Below are 23103 nucleotides of genomic sequence, written 5' to 3' on the forward strand. Positions count from 1 at the left end.
AGCAGCACGTCAACACAGAGGTGATAACTGGTGATCATTATTCAGCTTATGGTCTCTGCTTTTAATATTAGGGATAGCAAAGGAAACACTAACCAGCTAATTTACTTAATGAGCAAGAAAAACAGACGATTCTTTTCTTCTTCTTTTTTTTGTGGTACATTAGTTAATTCGGTTCAAAATGTATAATCATAAGTTGGTTTAACTACTAAATTTACAATTCGTTCACTGTAAAGCAAATAGTGTGCCCCGGATTTCTCAGCTCTCCGTTATTGAACTTTATTTTTCTCCCTGCAGTGATAAAGTCCTGACAGTCTACTATAATCTTTAAATACGATCTAACGCTGAATAAATAATGCGAAACGACTCTTACAAAGTGAAAGGAAAAGTAGGAGTATGAGTTAATAAATAAATAAAGGATTATTAAAAATGCAATCTGGGCGTGTTTTGGTGTTATCTGTTGGGTTTTGTTGTTGTTTGTTTTGGGGTTTTTTGTGTTGCTGTTCCTGATACAAGTCAACACACATTTAAAACTGCAAATGTTACACGTTTTATTGCAAAATATGATCGTCGTAGAATAACCGTCTTCACAGTTTAACAGTCTTATAAAAGTGAAAACAAAAGATAAAAGTTGTTTTTAAAAAAAAACTAAACAATGATAAGGCCATATAAATACAAACCAAGTGTTGCTCCACAGGAAAAACAATGAACACACACAAAGAGAAAGTATTATTGCAGGGTAGTAAGGCTGATGCAGCATCAGGAGTTTAACGTATGGTACATTCTTTCAGATGACATTACTGCGCAAAGGAAAACTGCTCCGAGGATTTGAACGCATGCACAATTCAAGATGATAAACTCTGTATATAAAATTCAATAATAATAATAATAATAATAATAATAATAATAATAATAATAATAATAGTGATAAACCAAAAAGTGGCGCATGCACGTTGAATTAGTTGATATGTTGACAACTCATTTAAAAAAAAAGTTAAAAATGAAAAAAGGATCAGACGTATCATGCAAAAAAAATTTGGGCTGACTGTAAGTCGGAGTGTCCACGCACCCAAGAGACAACTCAACAGTCTGCATCAAAGAGGCCAAAGTATTTGCCAGTGTTAGAGAAGTAAATGTAAGGCGCGGCGTTTGCTGTCGGGTACACGACAGGGAACGGTATGGGTAACAAACATCCGCCCAGCACGCTGCTGTCTTTGTAAAAAGTTGGTAATTGCACGTTTTTTCCTGCCTCTGTAAAGTGATCGGCGGCCAGCGGGCCCTCCATGTCCGTGGACAGCTGTCTCTTGAGCTTGTTGCGGCGGTTCTGGAACCAGATTTTCACCTGGGTCTCCGTGAGCTGCAGGGAGCTCGCGAGGCACGCTCTCTCCGAGCTGCTCAGATAGCGCTTCATGTCAAAAGTCGCCTCGAGTTGAAATATCTGTCGCTTGGAGAAGATGGTGCGCGTTTTCTTCTTTACCATGGCTTTGGAGTCCACAGTCTGCTGCTGCTGTTGTTGTTGGTGGTGGTGCTGCTGCTGTGGCTCCTCAGCGCTGCACTCATTTTGCGGACAGGATCCAGCGGTGAGCGGCGGTGTGTTTCCCCCGCGCTGAACTCTGGGCTTCACTGTGAACGGAGCGACAAGATGTGCTTTGGTGCAGCGGTAAAGGCAAACGTAAAAACACCTGCGAACAAGCTCAGCAACATTCCAGTAAAGCAGACACAAACCGGCGTCCTGTAAGCGCTTCTGCATTTTCGCACAAATAATTTGAACTTTGAGCGTTTTTTAAAAAATTTTTTTTTGATCTTTATCGTTGTGCTTCTAAACAGATTAATTAGCCTAAAATTTCCCTTTAATTCTATGAAATTTACAGATATGGTATTTGGGTATATCCGTCAGAGTTACCTGTCTCCTCTGTCCTTCGGACGTCCCACACATCCTCACATCGCTCCTCCAAAACATTCTTACATCCACCGTCTTTCTGCCCGTTTGAACAGTCCAAATCTCCACTTTCTTGCGGCCTCAGGTTGAGGATGTTGTCAATTGTGAAGGTCAAACAAGTGCTCCGACTGGGGGCATCCTCTTTGCTCATATTCCCCGGCATTTCATTTGCTCCTCCGAGAAACCCGAAACACCGACGTCTCTGGACGCTCCGAGCACCATTGCTCCTCGGCTGCCACTAGAGCACAGAGGAGCCGGTGCGCAGTAAATCAACGACCCGGAAGACTGCGGTTTAGCAGCTTTTGATTGGCGAGGTTGAGGGGGCAGATGAGGGCGGGATGCAGATTTACGTCTGGCTGCCATATTGGAGGTTTGTGCGCTTTCTTGCAGCCTGCTTTCCCAGGAAGTGTGCAAAAACTAAGAGTTTGGAAAGCTTACCAGTTGTTTTATTTATTTATTATTTATGTATTTATTTATTTTAGATACTAAATACTTTTTAAAGTATCTCTGTAAAGAACATTAACATGTCATTTTGACAGCATTTTAACTACTGGCAGCATGAGAATTATGTAACCCGACAATGGGTTAAGGGGGCGCATAACATAGCCAAGTTTAACACAATAAGCTGTTCTAATCTCGCCTCCAACATTGCATATCTCAGCTTAACCTCATTGTTCTTTTTTATTTTCTTTGAAAATGTTACTCACACTATCAAAAACTATTCATCTCATGTGATGCCCTCTTTTCTTTCTTAATTGCCCCTTGGGCATAAGTTGGGTTTTTTTTACATTTTGAAACCCACATACAACCTAAATTCCAAATAAAGATGCCAAATAAACAGCTGATGGCCAAGAAACAGGAAAGAAACCACGAAACGCCTTGTGCATAAAATTTTATTCACATGTGAACATAGAAGTGTACAAAACTCTGTATTAAAATCATCTTAAATTAACAACAAAAAACAAAAGTGTCAGTCAATCAGTGTTGCTAATAGCCTACCCCTGCTAACAGCTATCAAAAGTCACAATATCACAAACACCATACTGGCTTTTATTTCATAAATGAGCTACATTTTAGCACTCATAGGTCACGTGTGTGGGTTCAAATTTCAGAAAGAACTGAACAGTCTAAAGCCACGTGAGAAGATGAGTGTGATGGGAAACTCAGCAGTGCAAAGAAAAACTTTTTCTGTAGCATGTGAATATAAGTTGAAAGCATAAAGTATAGAAAAAAATATACAAAAATGAACTTTTGGTCCTGATTTTTGTCCTCAGATGATTTTTCTATGTGTAACCTGATTGTTTACAGTAATTTGTGTTTTCATTTCCAGATTTTTCTTATACATTTACAAATTAATGAATTCCCAAAGTATCTTTTTCTTTGTTTTAATTTTTTTTACATCGCTTTACACACCATAAACATATTGACTCTTCCAAGTACGTGGACCCCTATATTTTCCAGTGACAGAAATCATCGCAAAATAAAGCTTTAGTTGGAAACTGTGTGACTATGTGTGTGAAATGTCCTCAGTAAAGCACAAAGAAGGATGGTGGGCAGCTTGAATGGTCCAAAAATATCCATCACAATTTCCATATTTCTAGTAATACTAATTTATTCCTGGTAGTGCTAAATTTGGTACTAAATCTTAAAAAATGACCTTTGCTTACAATAAATTGATAAAGGTTCTGCTAATGATGAGGAAGTTTAATGCTGAAAGTAGACACGGGCACCTTGATCTAAATGTACTTCCAGAAAACATCCAAAGGAAACATTTCAACAGAGGATGACAATGCTCAGTGCACTGCAGGGATGAACTTTACTGAATATTCTAACATGAACATTTTGCAGCATCATTATTTGATTCATGTGAGTCACAGGTATACGAGATCTCTTCCACTCTTTAAGTCACACCAGCCCGGTCATCTGTGGCGTTATGAATGACACCGGATGGGTGAAGTGGCCAGACAGCGGATAGTTAACAGAGTTAGAGAAGCCAACTACTGGATGTGACACGTGGGGCAGGTTTGTCAGTGTCAGCGGGGTAGTGACGCTCTCGCGATACAACACGGGAACTCTAACCACCCTCTGGGCGGCGTACGGTGCAGTGGTGCTGCTGGCTTCTATATCTGCCGTGATCTGTCGTTTCCACTTGTTCCTGCGATTTTGGAACCAGATCTTTACTTGGGTCTCGGTGAGCTGCAGGGACGCAGCCAGCCCAGCTCGCTCCGAGCTGCTCAGGTAACGCTTCAGGTCGAAGGTGGACTCCAGCTGGAACACCTGGCTTCGGCTGAACACAGTGCGCGTCTTCTTCTTTCGCACCACTGTGATGTCACCTGAGGCCAAGAAGAAGCAGTGTCTTCATTTAAAAGTTTCTTAGCACACATCGCAACAGTAAACATTTTATGTATATTTCTAGTGTTGCATTTACAGACCATGTAGCTGTTAATTGATCAAATTCATGCTAACAAGTCTCCAGGTGAATATCTCCAAATAGGCAGTACTGCTATGTAATACAATGAACTATGCGGTGCTATTAAGCAATTTGCAATATTTAAGCTAATTTAATGTTCATATAGCATTTAGATATAAAGTTTAATATTTGTATTTTAACCCGTTATGTAATGTCTCCATTCAGTTACTAAATGTATCATCCTTTGCTTTTATCTAATTTCTACAACAAAATAAAAATCAAATCAAATAAAACATGTTGCCCTCTTCTGCTGTAACTGGCAGAGCAGGGTATGGCCCTCAGACCCAAGAAATGCTAACTGCACCCCTGCTCTCTAATGCGAACTTTTGAAAACTTGGGTCACTGCTGCTGTCAATGCACCTTATCGGAAAGAAAATGCACCTAACCAAGAAGCTCTGCAAATGCTGCTTTTTTAAAATCGAAAAAATAAAATTCCGCTTGAGTGAGTGTGTACTAGAACGGCGCATGCGTGCTTATAGCAGAGCACAAGACTATTTGGGTTTTTTGTGTGTCTTTTTAATGAATTACGTGTACTTTGAGCTCACCTGTGTCACAGCTGTCCCCTAGAGAGACGCAAGAGGAGCGCGTGTCTTCCTCTTCCTTCTCATCTGTCAGACCGTCGCCTTCCTTCTCGGCCGGTTTGTCATTCTCCTCCGCCTTTCCCGTTAAAGTTGGGGAATCCCGTTCGCTGTTTAGCACGGGGTCTACGTGTTCGTGCGAGCGGCTGGTTTTGCAAAGAAGCCCTGCAAAGGATGTCGTGAAAAAAGAAAAAAAAAGTTACTTTAAATCATCCTACACACTGTCAGATTTGTGCACAGCGGGGAATTGCTCGCATTCATGCTGTCTGTCCTCTCCAAGATTATAAATACGCATCAGCTCTTCGCTGCGGGTCTATTTAAAGAACAAGAGGGAGATTGTTGTGAGATCGTTGTGTGGATGCCAAATGCTGTTGGCTTCTACACGGCTGATAATCGGAGAGTGAACCCTGACCATGCGTCATGTCCACTTTTGCCCCATTGAGACCCCAAAGCGAGATGCATAAATCATAAATGTTAGATGTGGGGGTTTGTGTGATGTTTGTTTATCAATAATAAAATGAGTTATATATTTTAACCCGACTCTTGTAAGCGACAAACAAGGAACAAATCGTCGAAACAAAAACGAACATTTGTTATTTTCAGTAACCTTTTCGATGGGACGAAAAGGACGGTCAGGAGCAAACTCACTTCTCGAGCAGCCATTCGCTGTGTTTGCAAATGTTCCGCTCCCGTCCGACCTGTCAGTGTCGCTCAGACGTCTCGTTTTCAGACCCGGACACATCCCCGGGTCGTGACCAGTAAGTTTGAAGCTCGGAGTCTCCGCTCGCTCCTCGGCTGAAGAACGTCTTCCTGTAGTTCCCAGCAAATTCTCAATGTAAAAAGATGAACCTCTCGATGGAGGACCGGATTTCAGTCGCGGTGTTTTATCATCCAGCATGATGACTTTATGACTCCGCCAGTTACAAAAAAAACACCCTTTTAAAATCCACCACACGTAAATTTTTATACTGTCATTCCTGGGAAGGCGTCTTATCTCGGGCCAGACGAGTCTTCTGCGCGCAGACCATCCCGACGCAGTCCATGTGAGGACAGCCTGCTACAGTTACGAGAGATACACAAAGCAAATTCGTTTCGGGTTTGAGCTGAGGGCAAAAGGCGAATAGGAATTACTCCAGGAAATACCCGGACACGGTCTCGTAGTTTGTATGCTCTCGTGTGGGCTGTGCGATAGTCTGCCTTGAGGGACCGCAGAGATGCTGTATTTAGGTCAATTAGGGAGCAAACCAAGGCAGAGATACGTTGTTGTCCTCAGGGCTGGAGATGGAGAAAGCTCCACGAAGAATGGCACAGTGCACAGTACCGCCTATTGGTTACTTTTGTCCATGCACACTTTATATTTACTATTCACAAAATAACTCTGTTACACTCAGGTTTCACTTTCTTGTCCATAATGACACAGCAAAGCAAACGTTTCCCACAGAAATGCTATTTTTATATTTCATTTCATTGGTTACTAACGTCCAGTTATTTGCCTTTAGATAAAACAGGGATAATAAACATAAATAAACCGTAGTAAAACATTTCTTTTTCTTCTTAAAATAGCAGAAAAACCCAAGACTAAGCATGATGTATAATGTATGGACACTGTTATAGGAGGAGTATGAATCATAATTGTATCATTGTGCGCTAATGCTAATAAAAAGCAGATGCTGCTGATGTGGCATTCATGGCAAATCAACAACGTGCGTCAGTGGGAAAAAAAAAACTCTTACTGCGCTCAATTAACCGTGTACTTCAAGTGAAAAGTTTGGTTTATCTTAAATTAGATTGCTTGTTTAAATCAGTTCTCAGTAGGTTTGCGGGTCATTTCCCCTTTTAAAAATAAAAACAAAAGAAAAAAAACTGCTTTCCCCAAGACATCCTCATTCAAAACTTCAGCATCTATGGATACAAAAACGTTTGTCACAAAAAAAGACAAAGCACCTACTGGACACAAGAAGCAGCCTGCTTTTTTGAAAATTAATTTTGTGTGTGTTGTAACACCAGTGAGATGTGTAACCTTATAAAGTGTTGCTGGCAAGTTAGAAAGTTGTAATGAGACAAAGTTTTACAAGCCCATCTTTTAACCTCAGCTTAAGGTAAGCACAGGAAACATCCAGTCTTCAAAATATGGGTGTAATGTAAAATCAACGTTTCAATGTCAAACTCAGTGAACCTTAAAAACTGAAGCAAAGTAACAATAAGAAAAACTGATTTCTGTATTTCTCAGTGCAGTTTGATCTGAAGTATAACTTCAGAGAACAATTTACATTTTGTAAAAAAGTGACATATTCTGCTTGCACTGGGTTAGAGTTTTGGTTACATTTGGGGCATTACTGGTGATGACTTTGATTGGTGGGCAACGCATTTTCCCATTTGGTTACATGAAAAACTGGGACTGTTGTGGAGGGCTGCACCAATACACTTATAATGAGAACAAATTAGTATTGAGCAGAATTGAGTGTTTGGAGTTGTAATAGGATTTAAACACTGTGAAAAGCTTACTTTCATCTGTAAGTAGCCTTGAACTAATGCTCAGAACATTCCAGGCTGCAGGATTTTTTTCAGGCTGCGAGCTGATCAACTTTGTCATACTTACCCTTATTTTCTACATATTTTTGCATTTGAAAGAATCACATCAGAATACAGCATGTATTCAGAAACAGAAAGAAAGAATGTGAACATAGAAATGGAAACAAATCTTCAAATCTATGATCAGACTTTAGAGAAGAGAAGCAAAGAGCAACAAACACTTCTCAGAGAAAAGTGTGCAACACCCCCACCAACATTTTTAAATCTTCATAATACAGCCCACTACTTATGGTACAATTTCCCACATTTACCATGTAATGCTTTTGATTTTAGTACATCTATCTAAAATAAAATAAGTATCTAAAATACTTAGTGGTTCTTACTTAAACAAATATAAGTATTTTTCATTTAATAATGGGGTGTTTTTAAGGCCAGGACAAGCCATGTTTCCTGTTCTTACCTTGTAATTACACTTTTGCAATCGGGGGTGCTGGCTGCACTAGAGTATCCTTCTTTTTTGTGTAATAGAAGAGTACAGTGGCAAAGCGTATTCTCCAGCTATCACCCAAAAATGTATCTGGAAGGTACTCATTAAATTTAAAAAATATATTATTTATTTATTAATTCATTGATTTATTTGTGTCTCCTTCATTTAAATATACTGTGTAGGTAAACACCAATGGAAAAAATACAGTTTAATTTTATATATATGTCCTTTTTAAACTCCCAGTTATTATTTATTTGGTCCTTCTTACATTTTACATATCATCAGGAACTGATAAGTATATTTAGGGCAAAAGGTAAACCATAAATTCTGGTAAATGTTATGAAGTTGCATCTTAATTTGCACGAAGTATGAACTTAATTACCAATTTACAGTTTAAAAAATGTGATTAAATTAATGTAACAGAATGCCAGAAATGCATTTGGCTTTCTGTAAGGTGTGATGATGTTCATGTACTGCTTGCAGTTGTGATGGTAACATGTCAAATCTCACAATTTTGTTCACAGTTTGAAACTGTTGTTCTTAAATACATCTTAGTTTTAAAATGAAAAATGTCCAACAGTATGAAAACATTCATATTTCTTTGTTAATGGGAGGGTTTAAAACACCAGTATCCAACTTTTAGGATTTCAATCTCTATAAAATTCTGAAAATATATATATAAAAATATATATATTAATGAGGACTTTGTTTTTATAACATTTCATTTAAATAACCAAAACCCTCACAAATGTTGCCACCTTCTCATTCAAATGTTGCTGAATTGGATTCTGATTGGTCCACAGGAGCATGACATCATGAAGTTCTAATGAGGTCCAGCCCACTTTGAGCAGTGACAAAAACACAAGAAATGAGAAAGGAACCAACTGTGTGAAATAACGAAAACTTTTACAACAGTCACAGAAAATGTGACGCTCACGTGGGACCCATTCACGTCTACCAAGCTGGAAAGTTGTTTTCACTGTAACCAGTTGGTATGTTTTCCATTTCAATATCCTTTTAACCTCAAATATTCATTACTAATAAATAACATATTCAACAAATAAGAAGATTTTATGTACATTTAACAGAAACTACTTTTCTACTTATCTCCACCCTTTTCATGCATGAATTCATTTAGTTATTTATTTATGACATTTTACTTACTTTGCACTTGACAAATGAGTGACGAGATCTTATCCCTCGTCTTGTTTTCATGAGGACCCTTAATAGTGCGGCTTTGCCGTTCACATTAGGTAATTTAGAAAGATGCTGTTTCTATATGAACTTCTAGGTCAGTAGTTCAAAAGCACACGTGGAGGCTTGTCAGAGAGCATAATCTGCCTTCATCCCATTGTTCTTGACCTCCTTCCTGAGCTATGAAAATATGGAGGGCCCAAGTAATTGTGCTGATGCTTGAGTCTACGGGAGGAGTCGACATATCTGGGTACCTCTGCAGTTTTTCCCCAACAATGATTCAGCCAGGTGCTTTTGGGCCAGCTTGAAAAATGACCCCTCGCTGGAACATTAACATAACACTTCCTGTCCTGTCTCGCCCTATTTTGAGGAACAGCACAGAGGTACGTTCAAGATCACTTAATTATGGCTGGCATAAGGTACAGATTATGCAATGAAGAACCCAACCTCTAGATTACATTCTGTACTAATGCAGATAAACAACTCCTTTTTCTGCTTCCTAAAGTAACATTTTGAATTCATTAATTTAAGATTGTGGAAATTTATTAGACTATTATTTGCAGTGTGAGAAGACACCCAAAAGATTTAATACTATAATTTAAAGATGTGTGATTTCATGTCCTGTACTAATAATTTTACAAAAGAAAACTGTTAACAATGAGGTTGACATATCAGAAGTATTGTGGTGAAGGGTCCCTATTTTGTAAACATATTTAACATAGCCTATGTTAATTAGCATTTCCTTCTTTCTGTCTGACAGCTTGTGGTGCCAATATTTTACAAGTCCATTGCTTTTTTTATATGAAGTCTTAAAAGTGACAAAAGCTGCCTGATAAATGTAGCCAAGTACAGAAAAAAATATAAGCTTAGCATTTATCTGGCATGAAATATAAGCACCCAAATCCCCTTAAACTGCACTCAGGGGCTGCACTTTGCCACTTTTTCTCTCTCTTTTTTTTCAAGCCAATGGCCTTTTGCTGCTTGAGCAAGTTTTCAATTAAACAATAAGAAATCCAGTCCTCAAGATTGCTTTGATTTCCCCAGCACAGCCTGTCCAGAAATAAATCATCATAAAGCGTATTCAGATGATATTCCAATCCTGTATCTGTACTGCTAGTTACGTTTGTCTTTCAGTATACATCATCAGAATCAGTGCATTAATAGTCTGCTGCTGGGGGATCCTCCACATCATTATTTCTGGCACTGTAATGGGCCACTGTGTCAATGCAAACTGTTGAGGTCAAAGCCATGGCCCAGAATGCAGGAGTGTATATGAGGTCAGTAAGGTCCAGACATCTTAGGTCGGTCTTAAAAGAGCCAGTCAACCAGAAGGCCCCTTTATGCCACAATGAGCGTAGAGTTATTGACGACGTTGTCTGGTCTTTCAGGCTCTCCTGCAGCAATCGCCGTCGACTGTTGATTTATTTCACCTTCGTTTTTTCATCTTTCTTTCTTTTCAAGAACCAAATTTCTACCAATCAGATGAGATTTAAAGCATGCCGTTTCTCTGGCAGTTTGTGTCAAATGGGTCAGCGCTGGGCCCTGCATGAAAACAGACTTCCAGGCTCCCGCTGTCACTTATCAGAAATGCTTCCTAATCTGCGTTTTATACCTGTTCAGAAACTCCAAAAAGAACACTCCAGATTACAACCATCGAAACTGACGCATACTTCTCCTGCTTAATCCCTATTAGCCTTCACCTCACTGCACCCTGAGCCCGATTCATTGGAACGAACCAAAAGGCATTCTGGGAGTTGTTTGTTTTATTGCAAAAGCTTTTACGCTCTCACAAAAAATCTGTTAGGAAAAATGAGTTTGCTGTCTTTAGTTTTGCTTGTTTGAATTTTACTTGGCAGAAGCCTGAAAGCAAAACAAATCCAAGACTCGGTAGAAATAAACTAGTGATGCCTGTTTGTTTAACCCTTGGACGGCAAATTAACCCCTGTTAGAGCCAGCTTGTCAGTTCAGCACAAAGGAGCGAAACGCTTGATATTTTAAGCACATTGTGGGCTATTGCCACATATCCCCACCCATCAGTGCAAATATAAACACATAAAACCTTCAGAAAAAATGCCCATCAAGACTGTCTGAGAGGTTTGTTTGTGCTCAGACATGACACATTCAGGGACTATCCACACATTTCCTGCGCAACATAAAGTAACCTAAGATAAATTCAGCCACTGGAGACGTGTTTCATCCCTCTGGGCTGGGGTGAAAATCAACCGAGCACTTCTTGTGGAGTACAAGTATATCAGCTGATGGGCCATTAGATCAATGAGAAAACATCAGCTTAACTGTAACACCACTAATGTCTTTAGCTGTAATAAGACATGTTTACGCCAGTGGTTTATACCTGATTAGTAAATGTTTATATCTTTATCTTCAGTGTTAGTAATAAAGTAATAAAGTACAAATACTTTTTTTAAACTGTAATAAAATTTTCAAGTATCCTGTGCTATAATTGAATATTTATTTTTTTCTCACAAATTTTTACTTTTATTCCCGAATATTTTAAAACAAACGTTTTTAGGTTCTACATCTTGCGTTTCAAAGAAAGGCTCATCGTTTTGATTATTTCACATCACTGTGCACCTTCCACTCATCAAACTGGTTTGAACTTACACAGAGAGAACAACAACATAAAAAACACATAAAAACAATCCCTAATAATCCTATTGATGCATTCTCAATCATCCAAGAAAGTGAATCCCTAATAATCTTACGTGATGAGAGGACATAGACAAAAAGCTGTAATTATGCATCATTTAAACCACTATGCATTGTGATGCTAGCTGAAGCTACAGCTGCTATATTTCTCAGGGAGAGAAAAGAACAAGAGCTAACTTCAGCTTGGAGAAAGATGTAAGAAAGACAAGAGACGGTAGAAGAAGAAGAAGGCGTATTTTTAAATGTAAGGACCGTTAGATTTAACTTTCTAGTTTGATAAATTTAAAGCTACCTGCTCCATAATACACTATAATGGACTGGTGCAGAGTGGCCGTGGCCGTGGCTCACTGAAGTCCACCTTTGTACCACCCATGATAGCTCATGTAACATCTGCTATCCTGTTGAAAACAGCTAGCTAAATCCACAAGGAGCAGCAGCACAGCTCGTCTCATCACAGCTTGTACACAAAATCTGTTGGAGCTCACAACAGAAATGTGTGAGGCTTGTTTCTAAGTGCTTCTTATTCCTCACACTGCACCAGTTGTAACCCATCTTAGATTTCCTCCACCCCCGATTCCTATTTAAAAGCCCTGACTGTGCAATTTCATGTTTTTGGGTGGGAAAGCAGAATCACCAGTGTAGAAAGGTAGAGCTAATATTTTTATTCCCTTTTGTTTTTCTTTGCTTGTGTTCTATGTAACAGATGTTCAAGCTTTGTGATTTAACTAAAATTAGAATTTCGGTTGAAATAAAATTTACTTTCCCTTTTAATAATATTGTTTTTATTATTATAATAATATGGAAAGTTCTGGTTCAGTTAACTTGGCATAAAATCGCTTGTAGAAGATTTAGTTTTTCATGTATATGCTTTGGAAACACTCCAGAAGGTAAATTTCCTCCACTTTTTATTTTTACTTGAGTAAAAATGTAGAATCACAACTTTTTTACACAAGTATCTGTACTTCTACTTAAGTAGAAACAAAATCAAATCCCCACTGACTTGGTTGCACCAGTGTGTTGAAACAGAGCCTGTGTTTGGCACACTTAACTGAGTGGTGATGATGGACCTTTCTGGGAGGCTGAGTAATTTAGAAAGTAGGTTACTACTGCTCAGTCTGAGCTTTTATTGGAGGAGACAGTATGTGATATCAGTGCAGGCTCATCCATACACAGCCTGATTTAGGCACTCTGTTTGAAAATAGATGTTGACAGTTTCCTGACACTTGGTACTTATCTTTGTTTCATAAAAATCGCGGAAGTGGAGAAAAAAGTGCAAAAATGAGCGAATAACGCATTAACCTTAAGAAAAACCATAAGAAAAATAAAATATAAATAGAATAAAAAAAGACTGTGTTTAGTTTTTCATAGTTAGGAACGCATAAAAGGGACCTGTAAAGTTTTACGAAGACAGAAAATTAAATCGTCCTCTGTTTCCTGAAAAGGACAATCAAGGAAGACTTGTTGAAAACGCTCAAATATAAATACTTTTAAAAGGATCCTGAAAATAGAGCTTTCTGTCCATGCTTGTGTGCCCTTTTTGAGCAGTGCCCTGGTTGCACTCGATGTGACCCTGGGGTCTGAGCTTTGTTTTCACATGCAAACTTTAATAAATCTGTTATAAAAGCAAGGGGAAAAAACCCGAAGATGAAAACCTTCAAACAGAGAAATCGCGTGAGAAAGACGCTGAGCGCGCTCAAGGTAGCAGCTGACTGCCGTGGAGAGTGCACTGCCCCCCGAGGTCAAAGCACTTCTGTCATATTAGCTTATACACAGGGTCCATATTTTTCAATAAATCATGGCCCTGAAGGATAGCTGGGAGTGCTCAGGCTATTAGAGCTGCAGTCAGTGCTGCCTGCCGGGGATCCCCAAACCACACACCGCGGAATTACACCTAATGAGGAAGCTTACTGTGAGTGCCAGATTTTAATAGAACTATGAACTTTTATTAAAATGTTCAAATGTTTCCAGTGATTTTATGGCTTTTTCATGTAATGCAAATTAAAATGAATTTAAATCACGATCATTAAAAGAGCAAACTGACAGAGATGACAGTATTTGGATAGGTAGTTATACAGTTATAACGGGAAACACTAGTTATAGACATATCCTACAAACTTTAAAGTAAATAAATAAATAAATACATAAAAAATAATAATAATAATAGTTTATTTTTTTCCCTTTCAAAATAAATAAAGTAGCAATTCAAGTCCACTGTCTGTTTCTCTAAAATTGGGGTCGAGCTAGGTCTCCTCGCAGTCTGACGGACGTCTGATTAAACATACATGCCGAGGGGCACAGCAAGAAAAACCAGAAGCGGTATGAAAGATGAAAGAAGTCCATAATGCGTGTCTACAGGACAGATTTCCACAGAAAGTCTCGTTTTTGCTCCTCTTATCACGCAAGTCCTCTTGGTGACCTCACTGCTGCTGCCCGGGGAATCAAACCCACAACCTGGACTCCAGTCACCGCCCAAACATGACGACGGAGGCTAATTTATTTATTTTATTTCTCTGTTTTTGGTTAGTAAGAGGGTTTTTTTCCTCCGCAAAAAAACTAATTTATCAGTGTAACACTCACAGTGTCATCAAGGCCCAACAAACAACAAGTTGAACTGAGGAGCAAAGAAGCAAAGAGCAGAGGTGGCAGAATTTAACCATTTACAAACGCTGATTACTTTTAGGTTTGATTTGTCCTGCAAGAGTTTGCGTGTCTTAAATGTTTGTGTGTTGGCCTTTGCGTGACCCTACAGGTTATAAGGCCAGCATCAAACTGCTACATATATAAAAATAATAATAATAATAATTTAATTTGTTCCATGGGAAAGATTTTTATTTTTATGTACCGTTTATTGTTCAAGTCACTCAGACGCAAAATTACAAGTGAAGTGAAGCAGAGCAGGTCAGCATTTTTACACAATACAGCACAGCACTTACTAATTTCACTGTAGTGAACAGTGAGCAGCGGATTGGTTTGTAGACTCTGATTGGCTAAACTGGAAACATTGTAGCTGAAAAAGCAACACACAATCTCTTTGATCCTAGAAAATAAATTATTAAATAAATATTCACAAGTACTCGAAAGGGGAGATTTTTAATTTGACAAGAACAACATTAAGATTTTTTTAAGACTTACAAAAATAATAGGTGATATGAAATCCGTGAGGAAAAAAGAAAGTAATATAAAATAAACAAAAGAAAAACAAAGAAACTAGCAAGCAAATAATAATAATAATAATAATAATAATAATAATAATAATAATAATAATAATAATAATAATAATTTATGTACCTTTTGAAACAAGACAAACACACCGACAAAAGAATCGAGATCAGACTTTTTATTTATTTACATTATTGGGCTTTTCTGCATTTTTTGCCTCGTATTTTATGTGTTTCTGTTAGTTTTATACGGAACAATTTACCCTAATTTATTCCCCCCACAAACAGAAACACACACACACAAAAAAACCAAACAAAGCCCCCAATGCTTTTCTCCAGTCTTATCCTAAATACTGATTTTATAGTACTATGTAGAAAGAATATAATTGCACATAAATTAAAATAATAATTATTATTATAATAAAACTACAAGGAATCTGAAATCCTCTTCTAGTTCACTTTAAAATTTAAAATAAATGTTTAAACTTGTGGTTAATATTTTTTGGACCGCTCAGAGAGACGTTGGCGTTTCTAATGCTCCCTCACACCGTCAGCGCTCAACACCAGGTTGTGAAGAAAAGCTGTGAGCACATCAGTGTTTCATGTTGTTTTAATGAATTCCCAACATATTTGACAGATGGGAAAATTATTATGAATCTCATCGACAGTCCAACTGTGTTTTTAAAAGTTTTTCAGAACTTGTTTTTCTGTCCCCACAAACACAGCAAACAGACCAAGTCGCAAAGTTAATCGCAGCTGAACAAAAGCGCTTATTTAGCATGTGTTCATGTGTTCCTCCTTACAGAAATCGATGAGGTCAACACCTTCACTTTGGGAATCTGTGCTAATAATTTGGATTCTGGGACATGAAAGAAATGGGCTAATTTGAGGCTGTTTCAGAGGGAGTTAGCGAGGGAGGTTGCTACACCGCCTGGAGCCTTCTCAAGGCTGGGAGGCCGAAATCTTACTGTAATCTGCTGTTATTCCGCAGTGCAGTGGGAAAAGAAAAGAGACGCCTTCAGCAGAAAGCTATTCTGGTTTGTGTCACTTCACGAGTTGAAGGGAAACAGAAAATCCTGATCACGCAACCCGAACCTTGCTTGGCTGCAGAGTTCAGTTTGACTAGTGTAAGTGGTGTCAGCACAGTGAGTGCTGATTGTAATGAAAAAGGTGTGTGTGTGTGTGTGGGGGGGGGGGGGGGGCAAAGAAACACAACTATATCTCAAAAGCTTTCATTGAAACAAACAGATAAGTAACTGTCCAAGCATCGTATTACACTGCACTAAACAACGAAACAAGTGGGGGGAAAGTGCAATAAAGAAACGATTGCATTGTTGTCTTCTTGACAGTACCGCTGTCTGCCGGATGAGGGCAGTAAAGCTCAGTGTGACGTGAATGTGGGAAAACAATTAGATTATAAAATACAAATTAGATTATAAAATAAGGATAATAGAAGAGAGCGATTGAAATTCTCAATGTTTATTGTTTATCTTTCTTTTTCTCAAATAAAATTTGAATGCGCTCTAAATTTTACTACTCAATCCTTTTTTTTTAAACCGACACATGATAGGAACTGCACGTGTGAAAAAATAAAGGGGAAAAAAGCAACATGTGCTGCTTGAGCAGCTTTTTGGTACAGACTGCCCGAGCTGATTGGATGACCAGCATTTTTCTCAAAGAGATGTTGGCGTTTTAGTGAAGATGGGGGGAAAGCAACTTCTAACATCCAGTCCAGTCAGAGATCATGTCATATGATTTACATCCATCAGAGAACCCTGTGGATGGGTTAATGAGCGATCAGGATAGGATAGATTTTCCTTTTGCAGTTAGGCTGACCTCAGCTGTCTGTCTTTCATGCTCAGTTATTTCATTTCAATACATTTAGAGATCTATTTAAAGGACAAAGATGCTGCTCGTGATCTTTACAGCAAAGATCAATCTCCAAGCAGAGTGCAGGACAGTACTCCACCGATTCATCCAGACGATGAGCCGAGTTCAGGTTTGTAATACCAGTCTTATGTCGCAAGATGGCAGTGTGACACTTACTAAGTCACAGCTCCTGGTCAAACTGCATAATGTTTAAAATATGTTACTGCTAAACTATAATGAGAAACTATTTTAAATTGAGAGGCTGTGCACACACAGTCTTTTATTATTACTTGACTGACTATCCAATCAGCTTTTGTATTATTACAGTCTGAAGGCGTGTGTGTTAGACTGGCTGTAGGTGTGAATGGTTGTGTTATCCCGGGGTAGCGTGTATCCTGGCTATCACAGAGAGACAGACAGCATCGAAAGCTCATGAAGAGGTAAGAAAATCGATGGATGGGGTTTTCACTACTGAGCAATACCAGTCTGTTTCTGCTCTTATTTCAACAAATGACATACTTTAAATGCTGTAACATAAAATTTTTAGCGATGCCAGTTATGGCAATTGTGCATATTTAGGCAAAAACGTATTAAGTGCTTGTTTATAAAAGAAAAAAACCTTGACTTTTGAACACAATTTAAAGGTGGAACATAAACGAAACAGCACGTTGGTGACTAGACTAACTTTTTCTTGCTGTGCCCCTCGGCAGACTAACATCCATAATAAATGCACAGTGAGAGAGAGGTCAGTGATTGGCTTTTGAAAAATTTGGAAGTGGTGTTTAAACTTGGATTAGCATAGATTCACTCTTTATTACGGCATTAAAATACAAAGTAAATAATTAAAACACATGTAGGATTTTTATTTTAACTACAGTTCATAAAGCAACAAGAAGATCTAAAGGTGTTTAAATGTGTGATTAACACAGCAGCACAATAAATTTAGTGAAATGTAAAATATTTTATTCAGAATGAGAAAGCAACAAAGGACTTCCTTCTATAAATTTTAAACCTATGACCAAGTATTCCACCATTAGCATGCACAGTTCTATATTTAGGTCTGTACTTACATCTGGATGTGGGTCATTTCTTATGTGCTGAGATAAGAAATGACCCACTGAGAGGCTATAAAGCCCCGCTGCCATCCAAGAGTCAATCAGTGGGAAGCTCCATAATGGTTCATTTACTAGAAGATGATGGGGGAGCCTCATCGCTCACAATGTTTGTCTGAGCCACCAAAGTAACATTATCATCTGTTACCTGAGACCGCTGTGCCTGTGTGTGGCAAATGTGATCCAGGTGTATTGCATGAGACAGGACAAATGCTCAGATAATCTTCTCAATCTCCTAATGGTGAACATGGTAACAGGGACTTTCAGGTGTCTTTTTTGGAAGTCAGTCTGCAAACTGCAGAGGATAGATTGTTGCTATGTAGCATTTACAGGGAATGAGCACTGCTGAGTTAAGATCATTGCCTTTAATATATTATACAGGATGTAAATCACCAAGGTTCTTTTTTGTTATCACATTTTAAATCATTATTTCAGAAAGTAAATTGCTTTAGAGTTGGAGATTTTGGAGTCTCATATCTGAATAATCCATCACTTGACATCTTGAACCGGTGAGAGTTACCCAGCTGCTCCGTGGCACAATAAAGTGAGCTCTCACTGAAATCACCAGGCAAAGGCAAATAGAGCAGTTTGAACGCCTTTTTTCCTCAGCTGAATCACAAGTACCTGGGCTAAAAATTAAGACGAACATGAGCCTGTGGCAATTATGCACGGCCGTCTGGAGGAAAGGAGAGCGAATGTCTGACACCGAGGCTGTGTTTAGGCTGCTGTGCATGATGTGCAGCTTAATTCATTACAAGGAGACAGAGAGCTCCTTCGCATGCACGCAGCCCATCTTTTGTCTCCACAGCCTATCAAATCAAATTAGTCCTTCAGAAGAGCTCGGGCGGGGAATCTCTCCTGTCATTAGGGTCTCGTGCACAGAGAGGAAGAGAGAGACAGAGAGGGAGAAAAAATAAGTAAGTGCAAGAAGCCTTGTAGGAATAAAACACTTCCATCGTAATGCAAATTAGTGTTACTGGGTTTTCATATCAACAAGTTCTTTTTCTTTCTTTCTTTTTTTTAAATCAGTGTGCGGGTGGGATCGGCTGTGCTGGGCATTTCCTAAGACTCCAGTAAGACTCGGTCATTTGCATTACCTCCATCTGCCTTTTTTCTCCAGCAGTCTGAGCACCACCATGCATAAGAAAATCTTTTTTTTACTCTCTAAGCAGACACAGATCAACACAAACTCTGCAGATTTTCTGGCCTTGATACATGAGCTGTTGTCACTTTTCTGAAGTGGCACACAGTATGTGCTGTACTACTGAGTATCCACTCTGAAAACTACTGAAGTGACAGCTGATAAAACTGATTTTTGATGATTAGAATCTGCAGGTTATGAAAAAACTTCTTAACAAAAAGACTCAATAATGCACATTAATGTTTTAGGATTTATGTTTCTAGTTTCTCCTGCCTTTCTTCCCCCTTCCTCTCGCCCTCATCAGTCTAGTTTGCAGTTACAGCATTGACTGTATCGCATGCCCAACTATGGTGTTCCCACGACCCTTCACTGTTTATGCTAGTACTTTAGGGTGACCTGGACTTACTGCAGTTGTTTTCTAAAAAGCAAATGTTGCCACTCAGGTAAAAATTCTGCATAAGAATTATATTTGTAGAAGGAAAGAAAACCGGAAGCAACTAAATCACAGCATCTCCCGTTGTATAATGTGGGAATCCTTGATCTCTGTCTAGGGTTGCCAACCGTCCCTTAAAATACGGAATCGTCCCGTATTTCGAAACAAAAGTACACGTCCCGTATTGAGCTAATAAGGGACGCACTTTGTCCCGTAATACAGTGAGAATCAAAAGTAGTCTATAACTTTTAATGGAATTAACACTTTGTTTGAAAACATAATTCCCAGCCCCTCTCCTGCTTTGTGACCAATGAGCTGACAGCACACTTATGACAATTCGAGTATGACAAGTCAGATTACCGCTCATCTCATTGGTTGAGGAAAGGTCGCTTACGGAGAAAATACCGGAAGACAACCGATGACCACAACAACAAGCATGGCCAACAGGGAAACAAACGCCGACACTGCGGTGCAAGTCTCGGACGGCACACTGTGCCTCCATAAAATGAAGGTTATAACAGAAAATCTGTCGCTCGCTCTCTCTGTCTCTCACTCACACAGACACACCACCACCATCAACTTTGCTAAATTGCTAATGAAAAACATGATCAGGCAGCTGTGATTGAGCAGCAGTGTAGATCCAACTATTTTCACGGTTGTTGTGGTCGTGATAATTTTGTGATGCCACATCGAAAAGGCTCGGATGAGCTTTCCAAAGTTCTACAAGTTGTGCCTCCATCGCTTGTGTCCAGATCACACGCTGCACTGCCGTGCTGCTCCGTCTTTTTCACCGACGTTTACGTGTTTGCGCGTGAGCAGCTGCGGTGACACCCTCACGAGCGATTGATGATCGGGAGCTGGTCGTGAGGTGTTAATCGCTTCTCGTTACCCCACGTATACTACACGACGCACGATGAAGGCCAAAATCGGGCTGATCACCAAATCGGTCGCACGACTCAAAAATCGGCTCAAAATGGGCCAAAAATCGCACAGTGTGAGCCCAGCATTAGAGCAGCAATGTTTGATCACTCAGAGAAAGAAAAAAAAAGGCTGCAAAAGTACAGGGAGGAATGGGAAAAGGAAAACACCTGGCTGGAAAAGTGCACTATAAAGCGCACTGCACTGTGTGCCGGCGCACTTTTTCCATAGGCATGCTTCTAGTGGTGGGCACATGAAGAACACGAGGGGCATGAAAGCTCGGGGAACCCTTTACCAATTTTTTGTCCGCCAGGCCACGGCAGAAGCAGATATGGTATGTAAACACTGGTTTGTTTTTTTTAAACCCTCTGGTTAAGGTTAATATGGGCATGTGCGGTGAATATCAGCGCTATGTGGCCAGAAGTGTGATAATATAATTTATTTTGTGTAATAAACAACTGCAAGGATAGATGATTACAACAAATAGATCACTAATACATAAAAGTAATACATAGATGAATAATGATGATGAGTTATGATGCGTAATCATGGGAACAAGTGGGTTTACAAACAGGAGCAGCTGATTAGCATTAGAAAAGCTGAAATAATACCTCAACTGAAGCCAACTGTACTAAATGCACTAAATGTGCACTGTTACAAGAATGATTTTGTTCTATTGTTTTCTATTAATTTATATAATTTTAAGTTAAGTAGGACAGAGTTCTTTTAAAGAAAGATTTACTTATATTCTCAAAAGTTAAGCATGACAGGCTTCTGTTTAAGAAAGAGACCTGTTTTACTGTGTTAATGTTGTCATTGTGAGCTAAAAATAAATGGCTAAATGATCATTTGTTTCCCATATGGTCATATCACAAAGAATATGCATCTGCTTAAATCAAGTTCAAGTCAAATGGTTAAAAAATAATTTCACACACAAAAAAAGAGCTACCACACTGGGAAGGGTGAAGACAACTGGGTTGCCCGGCCCTGGCCACGAGGTGTCCCTTATTTATTTTTCAGGGAGTTGGCAACCCTATCTCTGTCACTCTTTGTGTTTTTGCTGGGCACAGCGGCGACTTTGGCGAGGAGCTCAGTGTGGAGCTGCTGCTGCTCCTTCATATTGAAAGGAGAGTTGAGATGCTTCAGGGCACCTCTGAGGTGGGCATGTCCTACCTGGAGGCCTCCTGGAGCAGACCCAGGACATGCAGGAGAGATCACATGCCTTGGCTGGTTTGGGGATGCTGTAGTAGAGAGGGAGGTCTGAGGGTCTGTGCTTAGAGTGCTGCCCCCAACCTGGACACAGATAAGTGGCAGGATGGATGGAAGGATGCTTTAATGTTTTAATTCCTTGTTCTTTACTTTTTATTGCATAAGATATGACAAATTTGTCAAATATTCTCCTTAAGGGTCTGAAAGATTGAAAGAAGACCTGCACCTTTGTCATAATTCATCCCTGTGCATTATTTGCTTGTCTGTGCAGCTAAATTGGAAGCTTCTCACATTGCATCACAGCACCTTCCTACACTCTCTGGCTTCAGGGAACATATACAACAATGGATTTTCCCACCTTATCAGCTCCCCAGATGGTGCAGAGACTCGCCACCTGACTGTGCGCCATCTCCTCGCTTTGCCCGGCTCTTTATTGAGGTACTCGCTCTGCCAGCTGCAGATGCGCACCCCCGCTTATCCCCGCCTCCCCAACCCTCCACCTGGCTCTGACAGAGCACGGAGGCATCAGGTGGCCAGCGTACCTGTCGCAGACCTAAAAGTTAATCACAGGCTCACACTAAGTCTTCGCTTTCCACTCTGCCTGGAGCAGCATTGACTGCAATGTCTGTGTCTCTGTGTGTGTGTTGGTATGGAGGACAATTCATCCACGATTAAAGAGCAGAAAATACCATTTTGATTAATGATGTAGGTAAACTCCCTCACTCGCTGCTTTAACATTACTGTATGTCATCTTGATTGGTTGGAAGAAGTTTTTCTGTTTTCAATTTGTACTCCGGGTACTGACATCTCTTATCACACTCAGTGACCTCTTTTTCTTTGTAGGAAACATTTGAGAAGCTCGTTCCCTCGCTTAAAATTCAAATCCCGTATCTCGTGGCATTGTTGCACTTCTGAGTCTCCTCCTGTTAGCAGAGACGTTGGTATGTGTGCGTTTCTTCTCTCGAGTAGTCTGTACAGTGTGATTGTGCACAAATGGCGAGTCTAGACAGAGATGACTTTGTTCTGTTTGCACGATATTAAGAGCCCGATGTTTACCTCTTCTATTGTTGTAGACTTCGTGTAACTCTTCCTGCCATTGAACATCATTTCAAGCTGTGCTCTGAACATGTTAATTTAATGCTTGTCATTAACATTTCCTTCACATTAAAGACCGAATATAATAATTTAAAAGTGTCTTGATTTCTGCTGACTAAAGCATTTTGTAATTTTTCAATTATAATTATGCTGCATTTGCAGTTTAAATCTGTAGAAAATCTGCAAAATCCATATCAGTGATAGATCATTTTAATGCATAATAGTAGCATTTTGGCAGATTATCTTTTTTTTTTTTGCCATCCACTCAATCAGTCCATCCCTGCCGAGACCTTGACTTGTTCTT

The 23103-nt window shown here is 39.4% G+C and overlaps 2 protein-coding genes across 2 annotated transcripts; both read right to left on the minus strand.

Annotated features, from left to right (window-relative positions):
* Positions 1 to 1078: 1078 nt before the first annotated feature.
* LOC146636600 (homeobox protein Nkx-2.3-like) lies at positions 1079 to 2099 on the minus strand. The gene is made up of 2 exons (XM_085350926.1): positions 1901 to 2099; positions 1079 to 1620 (listed from the first exon to the last, which is right to left on the minus strand). The coding sequence occupies exons 1-2, from the start codon at positions 2097 to 2099 to the stop codon at positions 1079 to 1081; spliced, it is 741 nt and encodes a 246-aa protein (XP_085207052.1).
* A 1742-nt stretch (positions 2100 to 3841) lies between these two features.
* Positions 3842 to 5882, minus strand: LOC146636601 (homeobox protein HMX3-like). The gene is made up of 3 exons (XM_085350927.1): positions 5633 to 5882; positions 4952 to 5149; positions 3842 to 4269 (listed from the first exon to the last, which is right to left on the minus strand). The coding sequence occupies exons 1-3, from the start codon at positions 5880 to 5882 to the stop codon at positions 3842 to 3844; spliced, it is 876 nt and encodes a 291-aa protein (XP_085207053.1).
* Between the last annotated feature and the right edge of the window lie 17221 nt (positions 5883 to 23103).

This window comes from Diplotaxodon limnothrissa, linkage group LG3 (assembly GCF_057381915.1).
Source record: "Diplotaxodon limnothrissa isolate DT_005_m linkage group LG3, D_limnothrissa_male_GT1.1, whole genome shotgun sequence".
Classification (NCBI taxonomy): domain Eukaryota; kingdom Metazoa; phylum Chordata; class Actinopteri; order Cichliformes; family Cichlidae; genus Diplotaxodon; species Diplotaxodon limnothrissa.